Here is a 15,681-nt window from a genome sequence, read left to right as displayed (position 1 = left end):
GTGTTTGCAACCCCTACATCGTTGTTTCAGACTACTAGCAGGACTGTCCTAAGGCTTTCTTTCAACAATGGATTTCTTGTTGACGCCATTTCATGAAGGCCAGAATTGTGTGGCAAATTTTGGCTGCTTCTCTGATTAATGTTCTCTGTGCTGGACCTGTCAGTTTTAGCAGGTTTGCAGTTGTTATATTTCCAGATCCTGGATTAATCAGTGCTGAGATGTTCAAAGAATGAACACTGGTTTATAAACCAATTTTGCTTTAAACATTTCTACAACTCGATCCCTCACCTGTCTGCTCTGTTCCCTTGTCTTCATGATGCTGTTTGTTCATTATGTTCGCTTTGTTTTCTAACTAAGTGACTTCCATGGGGAAATAACAGATTTTATTTTGGTGTGTCACATTAAAGGGAGCTGAATACGTGTGGAGAGCACACTTTTAAGATTAATTGTAAAACAATTTTAAAAATGATACCATGTGTTGTTTTATTGCTCAAACTTTCATCAAAATATGTTGAAGTATAAGGTTGTAACATGTCAACGGTTGTGGAACGGTTCGAGAGGTTTGTATAGCTTTGCAGGGCACTATAAGTTTTATTAAAAAAGAACGGAGGAACACCTGAAGATACTTCTGAAAAGACGACACTGCGTGAGGATTGGACCACACATACACAATCAACTGTGACGTAGGCATACAGTAATGAGACAACACATTTCAAAGTTTATATTTTGTAAATCAACAGCAGCCAAAAAGGAATTGATTCAGGTCTATATAAAGTTGGAATTTATTATATAGAGTACAAAGTACGGTAAAATATCACAATATACTTTTATTCATACTGATGTGGTACTTCTTCATATGGGTTTACTGACACCAGAATCTGTCTCTATTACACATATGAAGTCTGTGCTGAGTGAATGAACTGTCTTTCTACACTTCAGTTCATCACAGCTTTACCGTATGTGCAGATTTTTTCCAGTGGTACTTATATAGAGAGGATAATAAATGTGTTTACAGTCAATATTTGAAATTACACAATGTTCATTTAGATTTAAGACTAACTCATGTTTGAGCAGCTAAACACACTTCCATGCACTGCTGCTTTGGAAACCCGGCTGCATGATCCAGTAGTACAATAACAACGTGAACTGTGATATGAATATAGTAATGACCTGTTCGACTAATAGATGGCTTTGTGGATATACTGGATGATGCACATATATGGTCTATACATGTTAATCTATACACATGTTTTCAAGCAGCCTTTAGCCATGACAACTGGAGGGTTCTCCGCCCCAACTCTAATTAGTTCCAGAAAGGTACTTGAGCTCATTCAGAACATTGATTTGATTAAATTATGATGGCTTTATTTCTAGAGAAGAGCTTCAGTGTGTAGGCTCCGATCTCCAAAACAACCTTTTCTAATCTTCCACCGAAGATAACCTTCTACGACCTTCTAGGAACCCAAAAATGTATAATATGTGGATGTTATTTTAATGGAATGACTTACTGGATGCAGTTTAACAATAAAGTATCTGGTAATGAATTACAAATGGTCTTTTATTGTATAGTCTTACATTAGTCGTAATCTTTGTATTAAAAAATGATACACATCTGATATTTTTTTACTTGTGGTGAATGTGATGTGATTCGACTTTTGCTTAAGACAAGTTCAACTTCCTTTCATCTCTGCGTCTTATTGCATTCCTCCTCCAGATCCACCTCTTCAGTCCAAGGGTTTCACTTTGCTCTTGTTCTCTTCGGCATCTGGATCACGGCAAGTGCACTCGTCCTCACTGCAGTCCGCTCCAAACTGGATGACCTGTCAGTAAACAAGCAGAATGATCTGCTAATCGAATTTCCAGACCTGCTGCAGAGATTTAGGTCTGTAGCTACGGTTCACTGAAAAAGTATGTCTCCCCTTACAGATATCTTCTGTTTTTGCCTCTTTTGCAGACTTAAACGTTTCAGATCATCAAACTAATTTTAATATCAAATAAAGATAACCCGAGTAAATCCAAAAAGATGTTTTTGAATGATTATTTAGTTTATCAAAGAAAACAAAAGGTATCCAAACCAGCCTAGCCCTTTGAGAAAATGAATTATATTACATTAAGTACATATCTTTAAAATCCACTTCTAATCACTGCCAGACCTGTATTAATTAATTAAGAAGCATGAAGACTGAAAGATCTCTAAAAGCAACACATCATGCCCTGATTTATTGACATTCAAGAACAAATGAGAAACAAAGTTATTGATGCTGGTCTAGAAAGGGTCACAAAGCCATTTTCAAGGTTTAGGGACACCAGCAAACCACAGTGAAAGACATTTTCAACACATAAAGAAAATAAAGAACATTGTTAAATCTTCCCGAGATTTACCGGCATACCGGAACGTCTCCAAGAGCTTATCAACTCCTCCACAAAAGAACCAAGGGCAACATCTAAAGCACTGCAGGCCTCACTAGCCTTAGTTATGATTCAATAATAAGAAAGAGACCAAACAAAATGGCATCCATGTGAGAGTGAGTTCAAAGGCAAAAAACCCTGCTGAGCAAAAACAACAAAAAGGTCTATCACACATTTGCCCCCAAAAATCTTAATAATCCCTAAAACGTTAGAGAAAATATTCTATGAAATGAAGCAAATTGGCAGCTGTGCATCCTATTACAACTGGTGTAAAACTAACACAGTAATATAAAAAAAGTATAATGCTGGTCACACTGCTGGTGTTAGTGTGCTGGTCTGGGGCTGCTTTGTTTCTTCAGAGCCTGGACACCTTGATGGAACCCTGAATTATGCTTTTGGTTTGGTTTGGACAGCTTTTCTTTAATAAATTAAATCATCATTAAAAAACAGCTTTTTTGTATTTACTCAGGTTATCTTTATCTGCCCTCCTGTCTGACGGTATGAAACATTTAAGTGTGACAAAAAAGCAAAAACAGAAGAAATCCGTCAGGGGGGCAAAAACATTTCTGCAGCACCATGAAGACCCCTCTTTCAGTAAGTAGAATGAAAGCAATTCAAAGCATTGCGGAATACAGAGAACAAGAATAGTCTTTAAGAGGGCCTCCCAGCTGAGCTGCTGTAGTTCAACTGTTGCAAGGAGCACAACTCTGAATGGTAAAACCAGACAATAAAAAACACATTTGCTTACACCAATCATGCAGCATTGTGTTAGTGATGAAAGGTAGGCACCCTCAGTACTCGTCGCCTCTCCTCACAGTTTCAAAGAGTGCTCAAACTGCCCTCAGAAAGCCGATAAAGAGCACATCAAATGATCCGACGTCAGCCTCTGAGCAGCAAGAAAGCCTTGTTGGTCTTTCAGGGGGAAGAGGAGGGAGGAGCGCACCACCGTGGAGATGAACGGATGAACACATGTTAGGAATCAACAACAAGAGGCTGCCAGCTCTCGTCTAGGAAGCGAGCCATCACCACAGGTTGCAAAATAAACTCTGGTGCCCCGCGAAGCAGTCTGTTGCAAGAAATATAAACATTTGCTCCCGGAGAAAAGGAGTGAAAGGAAGACTGAGAAAAAGAAAGGGGAGTGGGAGGCAGGAGGAGGGAAAAATGACGATGATGGCACACACGACGAGTGGGAGGGTAACAAACGTCGATGCTAATTGCGCCCGCTTTACAGAGTGCGAGAGAGTTGATGGTGTGTGGGGGGGTTTGTTCACTAAAGGGTCTCAACAAGCTGCAGGATGGCCCAGCTTCACTCACACCAGCAGTGCCATTTAAGATGAGTTGGCACTCCCATTAAACATTTCTCTAACAGCTCCATTTTGATTCAGTGAAGCCAACTACCAGCAGGCCAAAGAGCACTCCATTTTCGATGCTTCCCAACAACCTTTGGAAAGGGTTCTGTTGCATCACGCAAAGAAACAAAAGCCAAGCCTTTTGCGTGTTTCTGAGCGTGTAAAAGTTGCCTCCCACTGTTTACGGCAACACACAAAAGAACAGAGTGCACATGATGAGAACATTTCAATAAGAAGCAGTCAGCTTTGCATGCAATGAAAACCAAACAAGCCTTACTGCTTTGTCCCTTTGGTAGACTCGAACACAAATACCTATCAATAAGTCAAAGAAGTGAACGCTTTCAGCAAAAGTAATCATACTTCGTGAACTCTTACCCATTAATTTATGTTTCAAAACAACAGCTCTGTGGGGATTTTTATGAGTAACACCAACTCAGAGTAGTGCATAATTGGGAAGTGGATGGATAAGGATGCATTGTTTTCAAATGTTTTTACAAATAGAAACATAAAAGATCTGGCATACATTTTCTGTTCAGTCCCATTGAGTCATACTTTGTAAAACCAACTATAAGTGCAATTATAGCTTGAAAGTTGTTTTAGGTGTAAGGCTCAACCAGCACATCAAGAGACTGAAGTTTTTAGTAATTTCTATTTTTTTACCCAAGCTCAAGAAGATTGGACGGAGAGCTTTGAGGACAAACATTTTTGAGTTTCAATTGGATTTAGGTCTGGAGTTTGACTGAAGCATTTTAACATATTAAGGATTGAATCTAAACCTTTTCATTATAACGTTGGTCATATGTTTAGGGTCACTGTCCTAGTGGACAGTGAACCTCTGTCCCCTTCTTAAGTCTTCTGCATACTCAAACACTTTTTCTTCCAGGACAGCCCTGAATTAAGTTCCATCTATCAACCCATCAAGTTTCCCTGCTAAAGATAAACATCCTCAGAGCATGATACTACCACCACCACGTTTTGTGCAGTGCTAGTTTTTATGTTTTTATTATGTTGCATGTAGGCCTGATTTGTGGAGTGCATAACTAAAATCTATGCTGTCAACTGATTCTCCCACTGACGTTTTGGATTTCTGCAGCTCCTCCAAAGCTGCCATATGCCACTTGGATGTTCCTCTGATTAATGCCCGTCCTTTCAGTTAAGGTGAACGGCCATGACTTAGTAAGTTTGTTGTTGCTTCATGTTCTTCATTTTTAGATGATGGACTCAATAGTGTTCCATGTTATGTTTAAAGCTCAGGATGTTTTTCATAACCTAACCCTGCTTTCAAATTCTCCACAATGTTTACCTGATTGCTGTATTTCTTGGTTTGTTAATAGAACAGCTGGATTTTATTTACTAATTTGCTAAATTAAAAAGGCAGATAATTACGTTGGATTTTATTTAGGGGTATCAGACTAAATGGATGTGAATATAAATCTATTCCGCATTTTTAGATAATTACATATTTATGGAATAAAATTAAAACAACTCTATTCTATCCTTTTACTTAAAGAATAGTGTACTACTTTATGTTGTTATATCATACAAACAATCAAAGGTCCAAGGGATATAAACATTTTATTATGCATAATATGAGGAATTCTAGCTCACTCCTCATCTCTATGTGTTTGAGATTAATACGAACGAAACACAGTGACTTATTTTCTTGAGAAGCAGCAGAGAGAAGTGTGTTAAACTTGTAATCCTTAAATTTCTTACACCTGCATGACACGCACCACATAGAAACAGCAACTTTTGCAAAGAAACCGACTAATCCTTGATTTACCCTTCCCAGTCCCAGCCCCTGCTCCTTGACTCTGCTGTAGTCGTGGTCAGGATGCTGACTCTCACGCCGACTGAGTTCACTTCCTCAAAATACGACCCCCGCTTGCTGAGCTGCTGTTTTACAGTGGCCGTGGAAACCGCAGAGCGTCAGACACCCCTCTGCTCCCACACTTATACCCCCCTACCACCACCACCTCCTCCTCTATTCTGCAGTAAAAGAAGCAGTTAGTGGCAATCTGGCAGCTCATTTATTATGACGGCAGCTACAGACTCGCTGAACTCCTGCTCGGCTGAGGAAGGAGCTGCCAGTGAGTCATGGCGTACTGTGGACATGAAGGAGACAGCGGAGGCTCGGCCAACTGTAGGGCCGTAAGAAATAACATGCAATGAGTGCCATGAAAATGGGGTTGTACAGTGGTACAGTAGCCAAAATATATAGAAAAAAGGTGTCGGGTGGCGGGGGGATCTTTCCAAATATCCACATTGGAGGGACGTTGTTACGAAAACATGGAAAAATAGGAAGAAAAATGTTTTTATCCAGGAGCCGTTGAGGGAACAAGTGGATTGTGGTTTCCAGCGCTGCTCAAACTGGACGCGCTCATTATTATTCATACCATTTCTCTAAGCCATCAAATAGGTGCAGTAGCCATTTGGCACAATTTCTGCAATGGGATACTTTGCATCTTGTAGTGAGCAAAATCTGCCATCATGGGCTGCATCCAAAGACATCCAGTGCTTTCCTAAAATGTTTCAGGGTTGAACTTGAAAATATTGTGCTATAGTTTGTTCATATTTATCAGATCCTTGATCCCTGTAACGTTTAATGATAAATGAAGCAGGAGCAGGGAGTTTAATATAGGTGAAAACGTGTATATTTAGAATGTGAGCCAAATCCATCTCCTGTTTTTGTGCACATCCAGAGGACCAACAAGCCACAGCTGCTAACAGGAGTGAGGGGAAACTAACATGAATCTGTGTTTATTTGCTTAGCAGCGGTCTCCTGCACACCACCACAATGCTCGTGCCAAAAGAGACTCATTTCTACAACTGTAAACAGGAAGAATCTGAGTCTGAAACCAGCTTAAGCGTCTGAGCTCCGTGATGATTCCAAAATACTAAACTCTACCCAAAGAATCTGATGAAAAACACATCTGACAGCATTAAAAGTGAGGGAAATCAATACCTTTCTGGTGGAGAGCGTGGATGGGCAGCAGTCTCCTCCATCATACTGGCAGTAGGCCCTGTTGTTGATGGTGTCACACCAACCATCCCCTCCAAAAGGCTAAACACAAGTTGAAAACAAGAATCAGAAACAATCTTCCTGCAAAGTGTTGTTTTACCTCACACAGCACGAAAGGCTGGGAGGGCAGAAGATGAAACCATGACTCGAGATTTTACCAGAAAACAGATTTTCACTAAGTTGCTCACATCGTCATACAATTAAGTTGTTTGGGACAAATGTCAGCGAGACAGATCAAAATAAACGCAGAGTATTTCAAGTCTGATCCAAGCTGCATAATCAGAAATTTCTCAAAATCTGTTGTGAGTTTAACTGTGGCTTTAACAGGGTGGCCAGTAAAAAAACAATGACCTCTGTCAAGGCCTGGATGTTTGTTCAGAAAATCTATTTAAACCACGTCGTAACGATTGACGTAAATCCAATAAAGCAGCCTAATGTTTGGTAGTGAATAATTGCACCAATAAGATTTTTGACTTTTTAGATGTAGTTACAAACAACAAAGAAAAGCCACATCTTAAAGTTGAACACAAAAGGATTTTTTTTTTTAGGTAATATTTGATTTGTGAGGCCTTCATACACATATCATCAAATCTCACCGAAAGGTTTTTCTGTTTCAATACTTTAATTCAAAAAGTGAAACTTAAACAGATTACACACAGATTGATGGATACATTTAGGTCTGTTAATTTAGGTCAGGCCTTAAAGCTAACGTAAACCAAAGTTCAGGTTCTCAGGAAACAAGGCAGATAAATTGAATTATTTCTAATATTGTTATGTTATGTTATGACCATGCAGAGAAAGACTGCTGATAGCAGCAGTCCAACAGGCAGTCATTGACACTCTCATTAAAGAGGGTAAGCCACAAATAGTTATTGGTGTGACTCTGTCTGTTAACAGAATGATGTATCCAATAATATCAATGAAAAGCTAAGTGGAAGAAAAAAATGTGTGCAAGAAGAAGGTGCAAAGCAACAGGCAGAACTTTGAGGACTGACCTTTTAAAACTTTAGGGGAGACGACTTTTGGTGTTGGTGTTTCAAGAGCTACCACAGGTAGATGTATCCAGGGCATATGCTAAAAGTGTCCATATTTCTTGTTTTAACTCACTCCTGAATCAGAGACTATGTCAGAAGCATCTTACCTTTGCTAAGAAAAAAAAGACTGGACTGTTGCTCTGTGGTTAAAAGTCCTTCTTTTAGATGAACATTCATTTTGCATTTGATTTGAAAATCAAGGTCCCAGATTTAAGAGTAAAGAAGTTGCTTGTGATCCAATGTGAAGTTATGATAGTGATTTTTTGGGAGCCGTGTTGTCCGCTGGTTTTGTTCCACTGTGATTTATGTCCAAAGTCAGTAGAGACGGCTACCCGGACATGTTAGAGCACTTCAGGCTTCATTCTGCTGACAAGCTTTAGGAAGACGCTGATTTCATTTTTAACCAGGACTTGTTGCTTGCCCACACTGCCAGAGGAACAAATTGTTTCATCTACTTTAGTTCACATTAAGAGGATCAAATACTAAGCCTCTAAGCTAGTTGTAATGACCATAGTAACACTATGCATCAATGTTTGCAAACTGGCCTGAACTGAAGCCTCCAGAGAATATTGTCGAGAGGAAGTTGAGAAACACCAGATCCGGCAATGCAGAGAAGCTGAAGGCTGCTACTAAAGCAATCTAGACTTCCTACACACCTCAGCAGAACCACAGGATTACCTCCATGCCATGCTGCATTTAGGTAGTAATTCATGTACGTCAAAGAAGGCCCAACCAATGAAAATTTATTTTTTAGAAGCTGGACATTTCTGTTTAAAATAACCCTTTCTAATTGATCATATGTAATATTCTAAATTTTCTGAGACAGAATTTGGGTTTTTATGATCTGTAAGCCATAATCATCAAAAGTACAGGAAATAAAGGCTTGAAATATTTCAATTTATGTTTAATGAATCTAAACGATATGAGTTTCACCTTCTGACATAGTTTCAGTCAGGCTTCCGAGCTCATCATAGCACTGAAACAGCTCTGCTGAAAGTCACTAAAGACATTCTTGTGTCTGTACTTGTCCTGTTAGATCTCAGTGCTGCATTTGATACAGTCAATCATAATATTCTCTTAGAAACGCGGGAATATGCTGTAAGGATCAGGGGAACAGCGCTAGGCTGGTTTAAATCTTATCTGTCTGACAGATTCCAGTTTGTTCATGTAAATGATAAATAATCTGTAAACTCCAGGGTTAATTGTGGAGTACCACAGGGTTCAGTACTTGGGCCAATTCTCTTTACTATATATATGCTTCCAATAGGTCAAATTATCAGGCAGCATAGAATAAATTTTTGCTGTTATGCTGATGACACTCAGCTTTACTTATCCATAAATCCTGATGAGCCCAACCAGTTAGATAGACTACAAGCATGTCTTGAAGACATAAAAACTTGGATGACTTTAAATTTTCTGCTTCTAAATTCAGACAAGACAGAAGTTGTTGTCTTTGGATCGGAGTCTTTAAAAAATAAACTGTTTAGTCAATCACTTAACCTGGATGGCATTAAATTGACCTCCGGTAATAAAGTAAAAAACCTTGGTGTTATTTTTGACCAGGACATGTCATTTAAATCCCATATTAAACAGGTTTCTAGGATTTCCTTGTTTCATCTCCGGAACATTGCCAAAATTAGAAATATCCTGTCGAGGAGTGACGCTGAAAAACTAGTCCATGCATCTGTTACTTCAAGGCTGGACTATTGTAATTCTTTACTATCAGGATGACCACAAAATGCAGTTAAAAGCCGTCAGCTGATTCAAAATGCTGCAGCAACAGTTCTGATGAAAATTGAAAAGAGAAATCATATTTCCCCTACTTTAGCTTCCCTTCATTGGCTCCCTGTTAAATCCAGGGAGCCAATGAAATCCAGAATAGAATTTAAAATTCTCCTCCTCACATATAAAGCCCTTAATGATTTAGCTCCATCATACATCAGAGATCTGATGGTTCCATATGTTCCTAACAGAGCACTTTGTTCTCAGACTGCAGGTTTACTGGTGGTTCCTAGAGTCTCTAGAAGTAGAATGGGAGGCAGATCCTTTAGTTATTAGGCTCCTCTCCTGTGGAACCAGCTCCCAGTTTTAGTCCGTGAGGCAGACACCCAGTCTACTTTTAAGGCTAGGCTTCAAACTTTCCTTTTTGATAAAGCTTATAGTTAAAGTAGCTTAGGTTATCCTGAGCTATCTTCCTTATTTTTACATCTTCTTCCATCCCTGTTGGATGGAGTAAGGGGGAGTCAGGTTTAGCCTAAACCGGCTCAGTTATGATTGAGGTGCAAACACCCTCCATTTCTGCTACCTGTATGACCCCCTCTCTTTTCCAAAGGTTATAATCAATCTGACAGAGACAGGTATCCCAATCGTGGTGGGTTTTAGTATAACAATGGCCATCAGTGGGCTCTAGATGGACAAACTGTCAACTTTTAAGGCTAGGCTTAAAACTTTCCTTTTCAATAAAGCTTATAGTTAGAATGGCTTAGGTTATCCTGAGCTATCTCTGTAGTTATGCTGCTATAGGCTTAGGCTACTGGAGGACATAATAACCACTTTCACTCTCTTCGCTACATTTTCACGCTACTCTCCAATTTTGCATTATTTGCTGTTATTTCAGCTTTTAACTTTGTTCTCTCTCTTTTCTCTTCCTAGAAGCTACACCTGGCCTGACTCTGTGTCTACCTGAGACACCTTTCTGGAGAGGGGCATCGTCCAAGCTTCAGCTGGCAACAACTTAATGCTCACCCTCTACCGATGATCCACATGGCCCTGTCTTTTAGTGTTTAACCCTTTCTCTCTCCTAGACATGGCAATTTACTGAGCTTTTGCTGTGACTAACTCTATGTGCTCTCTTTCAGACTCTTACCTTGAAAACTGGCTCAGAGTTTATTAACATTTACTTTTCCTTCCCATAGAAAGGACTCCTGGATCAGTGCTTCTTTGTTCTCTTTGTGTGTCTGTTCTGTTCTCTCAAAGCCCCAGTCAGTCGTGGTAGATGGCCGCTCACACTGAGCCTGGTTCTGCTGGAGGTTTCTTCCTATTAAAAGGGAGTTTTTCCTCTCCACTGTCGCTACATGCATGCTCAGTATGAGGGATTGCTGCAAAGTCAACGCCAGTGACTGTCCACTGTCTCTACATGCTCATCCAGGAGGAGGGAATGCTGCAAGTCACTGACTGGATGCAATCTGCTGGGTTTCCTTAGACAGAAAAACTTTTTATCCAATTTGAATAAATAACTGAATCTGACTGCACTGTTCAGTGGTTAGGATTAATTGGAATGTATGTACCTGACTTTTGTGAAGTGCCTTGAGATGACGTGTTGTGAATTGGTGCTATATAAATGAACTCATCTGAATTGAATTGACATGAATGTCATAAAATATTGAACTTTTACATTTCATTGAATTGCACCATGATGAAAGCATTTCTAAAATTTCCTGTAAATCTTCCTCAAATATTTTTATAGATGTAGCTGTACTTTACAGTGGCCTGACATTTCTGTATTAAAAATACTATATTGATCTGATATGATTTTTTAATTTGCTGAAAAACGTTTGCACGTTTATAGGCTGTTAGCTTAATTAAAAACTGAAATTTTTATTTCAATTTAAATATTTCACATTGTGTCTTAGAGAATGGCTACAAAAAGTGCCATCTGGATGTCACCATGTCTTTATATTAACAATTTATTCTAAAGCTTTTGTAGACATCTTTACTAGGGTTGCCAATAACCATTGAGTATGTTGTAAAAGGAAATACAGTCACCCCTTAAATCCCAAGCATATCTTCAGCATTTATCCTTCCTCTGAAGATCTTAAGAGAGTAGTAGCATGGTAGAATTAAAACTTCACGGCCACAGAGGTGTATAAAATTCTTCCAGCAGAACTGTTGAGATCTGAAGTTGACATTTTTGGCTTGGCCCCCTCATCCATCCTTGGATGTCTCCAGACCCTATTTCCTCTTCAGTAAAACAGTCAACAGTGCTTGTTAGCTGAATTGTGGTGTACTACCCTGATGGAGATTTGTGTCTTCTGTAAAGTCAATATCCAGACCAGATGGTTTATGTTTTGGTATGCAAAGTACATTTTCCATATTTGTGTTGCATATCTATATTGTAAGTGGTTAACTATGTCAAAATGTTATCATTTTTAAATTTTAAAGTTTGATCAGGACACACTGAGGCCATGATGGATACAGACTGAGACCATTAATAGAACAAAGATTATAGCAAATATTTCAGCCATGAAAAAGTAGCTCTTCACTAAACCTTAGCTAACAATCAGCTATGAGTGTTTTATTGAAGAGGAAAAACAGCATGGGGATGGCAGAAGATGACTGTATGAATTGTTACAGTTCATACAGTCATCTTCAGCTATCAATTCAACTGTAGAAGCCAATATCAACGTCATATCTTATAGAGGGGTGGCTGTTGCTCAGCCAGAGCAATTTGGAGGCTGCTAGTTTGATTCCAGATTCCCTTCCATATGTGGGATTATCTTTGGGCAAGAACCCCAAATTACTCATAGATGCTGTGTATTAATGCATGATTGTGTGATTGCTGGGAGTGCAGAAGTGTGAATGTGACATGTTGTGTCAAAGCGGTTTGTATGACAAAAGCACAATCCAGTCCATTTACCATTCTTCGGGAGGTAAATGGAGCCACACTTGTGAAGGTAATGTATACAATATCTTATCCCCTAAAAATAAAAGTGATTACTGCCACTATCACAAGTTTGATGTTAGCTGGCAGTTAAATGAAAAGAGGCACAATACCAACTGTCACAAACTGTTTAGGTTTTTAGAAACGGCTATGAGTGGAACCTAGAACCAAAAAAGTATATATATTTTTTGCTTGAATTTATAAAATAACTTTTAAAAGCCCATGCTTGCTTGTACATAGTATTGCTGTGTAATAAAATGATTACTAGCTGATTATTAGTTGGGTTTATCTTGAGTATCTGTAAAGTTCTCTGACAAAACTATTTGAGTTGAATGTTTTGTCTGTCTTCAATCAAGAGATCAATGGCCCATTTCTGGAAGGAAAATACAGAGAAAGAACTGTTCAGGTAGAATGTTAGCTTTGTCAGGTCTCAGTAGTTCTCAATTACAGATGAGTCTTAAGCTATAGCAGGGAAGAATGAACTAATGTTGTGGTCCCAGAGTAGTTCAGAGAAGACAGTAGCCAACTGTGATGCTTGAGATCGATTAGTATGTAGCTTGATGCGTCCCATGGCAGTCTCCTTGACAGTGGGATGTTATGTGTTAAGAGTCTGAAGCGGATGGAATCACTACATTACGTTTAGTGATTAATGACCTGAGATTTGCAGAGCCTTTAAATTGCTTCCAGTCTCAGTGTTTGAGAAGATACCGAATATCTGCTGGTTTTGGCATGCCTGGGTGAGCAGTATCATAAATCAATTCACTCAAAGTATATTAAGTGCAGAGGCTTTTTCACATCTTATTTAAATAACCTGGCACTAGCACTGGTATAAATAAGCAGACAAATATTCAATATCCTGCAAGACTTTGTCCATGCTCCTGGTGAATAGCAGTTCCTAAATCTGCTTTGTGTAATGCCTTGGTCAGTGTGGAAAATCTTCTGAAGTAACTCGGAAGTTGCATACATATTTTAAGTACGTATAATCTGAATTGCACCACGAGGGGTCTCGGGGGACTTTAAAGAACTATACAAGTGCAGGCCATTTACCATTACCATTTACCATGAAGAAAGCATTTTTGAAATTTTCCCTTAAATCTCCCCCAAAGTACAAACAATATCAAGATAAAAATTGATACTTTTGGCTTTGTCTGATGGGCTGATGTAGGCATTCAAAGAGGCAACCTGTGGTGGGGAAAGAAGCAGCTGCTCACTTCAAGAAGCTCTTTTTTAAAGAAAACCTCAAAGCTTTCCCAAGTAAATGGCCAATGGAATAAATAAATCTATTTAATTGTTCTATTTCTGAGTAAAGACTTTACCAGCAACTGCAGCTAAACCCTATCCAAGTTACTATTTCAGGTAATCCCACATAAATTTGATTGAAATCAATGCAAATCTTATTTGATGATTATTAACCTGCATTTCACCTCCTTTAATTGTGCTGTTTAGGACTGTTAAAATGATTTAACCCCATACTGTTACCATATCCCCGAAGGATACCTCTAAGGCCAGGAACAATTCTTTGGGTTAATAGTATTTTCATTTCTCTCCAGACAGCGAATAGTGCAGTGAAAAAGTATTTGCCCCCTTTCAGGTATCTTTTATTTGATTTTTTTTTCACAGATCATCAAACACAGTTTAATTTCAGGAAGAAAAAAAACACAGAGTAAATACTGAAATCAGTTTTCAAAAGATTATTTCATTAAAGGAAAAAAGCTTTTGAAACCAACCTGATAACCTCATTTTTTTTGGACAAGTGAGTTTAGTTTGGCCACATGAAGGTCTGATTACTGCCAGACCTGCAGAATCAATACATTTCTTCAAAATAACCTGCCTCACAGCATAAAACTGGCTAAAAGATCTCAAAAAGCAACATATCATGCAACCTATCAAAAAAAAAAAATTAAGAACAGATGAGAAGCAAAATCAATGGCTGTATCTACAGTTGTGGGATTCCAGTGAACCACAGTATGAGATATTATCCGTTAATGCATAAAACACGCAGCTGTGAATCTTTCCAGAAGTTGCTGAGCCACTAAAATGACTCCAGGCGCATATTGGTGACTGATCCAGGAGATCACAAAATAACTCAGAACAACATCTAAAGCACTGCAGGCCAATTGATCGTCTGCAGGGTCAGTGCTCAGTATTCAACAATCAGGAAAAGACTGGGCAAAAATGGCATTCATGGAATGACAACATCTTAATTGTACCAAAAGATTTTGGGAGAATATTCTGTCAATCTCCGAGACTATGGATAAAATTATTGGTCTTTATGATTACCATGATAAATTGTCCTATGGTTAGTAGTACTGTGGTAAAATGAGATTACTATTACAACTGTATGTGACAACCGCAATATTAAACACTCCATGTTTTGACTCCTGTGAAGGGGTCCTAATTTTAAATGTAGCTATAATTTAGTCTTTATAACTGGACAAGGAATGTTTTATAAAGATGTTTTTGTTTTTCCTGCATACTGCAGGAAAAAAACAGCATACTGCTCGCAGCTGCTGCTAGCTGCATAGCAACCAATAGAAAATTAGGTATTTTTTCAAAATATTTTGAATGTTTTGGGTTTTCCTTTTAAAATTGTTTCTAACTTTTCAAATGTCATGGACAACCAGTATTGTAGCCAAATGTCTTTGTGGGCTCAATAGGGCTGCTAAGGAAAAGTCAATCAGAAAAAGAACATCACACATCAGACAACAAGGTGGTCTGAAGCTACTTTGCTTCTTCAGGGCCTGGATGACTGAATGTAATTCAGGGTTGTCACAGGGTGAGCTGGTGCCTATTTCCAGCAGTCTATGGGCAAAAGGCGGAGTACATCCCTTGACAGTTCGTCAGTCTATCACAGGGCAACACAGAGGACAAACAACCACGCACACACCCATTCACTCCTAAGGGCAATTGAGAGAGACCAGTTAATCTAACAGTCATGTTTTTGGGACTGTGGGAGGAAGACAGAGTACCCAGAGAGAATCCACGCATGAATAGGGAGAACATGCAAACGCCATGTGAAAAGACCCCCAGCTGGGAGTCGAACCCAGGAACTTCTTGCTGCAAGGCCACGGTGCTACCAAGTGCACCTCTGTGCAGCCCACTGGAAAACCAGACAAAACGGACAAAAAATATGTAAAGGCACAAATAGTTTTCACAGCGATGGATACCTTTACATAAGCATATAAAGAGTAATGCAGGTAGCTATCT

General features: G+C 39.0%; 1 protein-coding gene across 1 annotated transcript in view; it reads right to left on the bottom strand.

The window, feature by feature from the left end:
- Positions 1-758: 758 nt before the first annotated feature.
- The window catches only part of pappa2 (pappalysin 2), a 96,321-nt gene continuing 81,398 nt past the window's right edge, over positions 759-15,681 (bottom strand). The window contains exons 26-27 of the mRNA XM_047368538.1: positions 6,724-6,822; positions 759-1,820 (exon numbers count right to left, since the gene is read on the bottom strand). Of these exons, the coding sequence (XP_047224494.1) occupies positions 1,725-1,820; positions 6,724-6,822 (195 nt within the window). The 3' untranslated portion in view covers positions 759-1,724. The remainder of the gene's footprint in view (positions 1,821-6,723; positions 6,823-15,681) is intronic.

This window comes from Girardinichthys multiradiatus, chromosome 6, assembly GCF_021462225.1.
Source record: "Girardinichthys multiradiatus isolate DD_20200921_A chromosome 6, DD_fGirMul_XY1, whole genome shotgun sequence".
Classification (NCBI taxonomy): domain Eukaryota; kingdom Metazoa; phylum Chordata; class Actinopteri; order Cyprinodontiformes; family Goodeidae; genus Girardinichthys; species Girardinichthys multiradiatus.
Note: the sequence above shows the minus strand (reverse complement) of the source record. Positions and strands in the feature narration are given on the sequence as shown.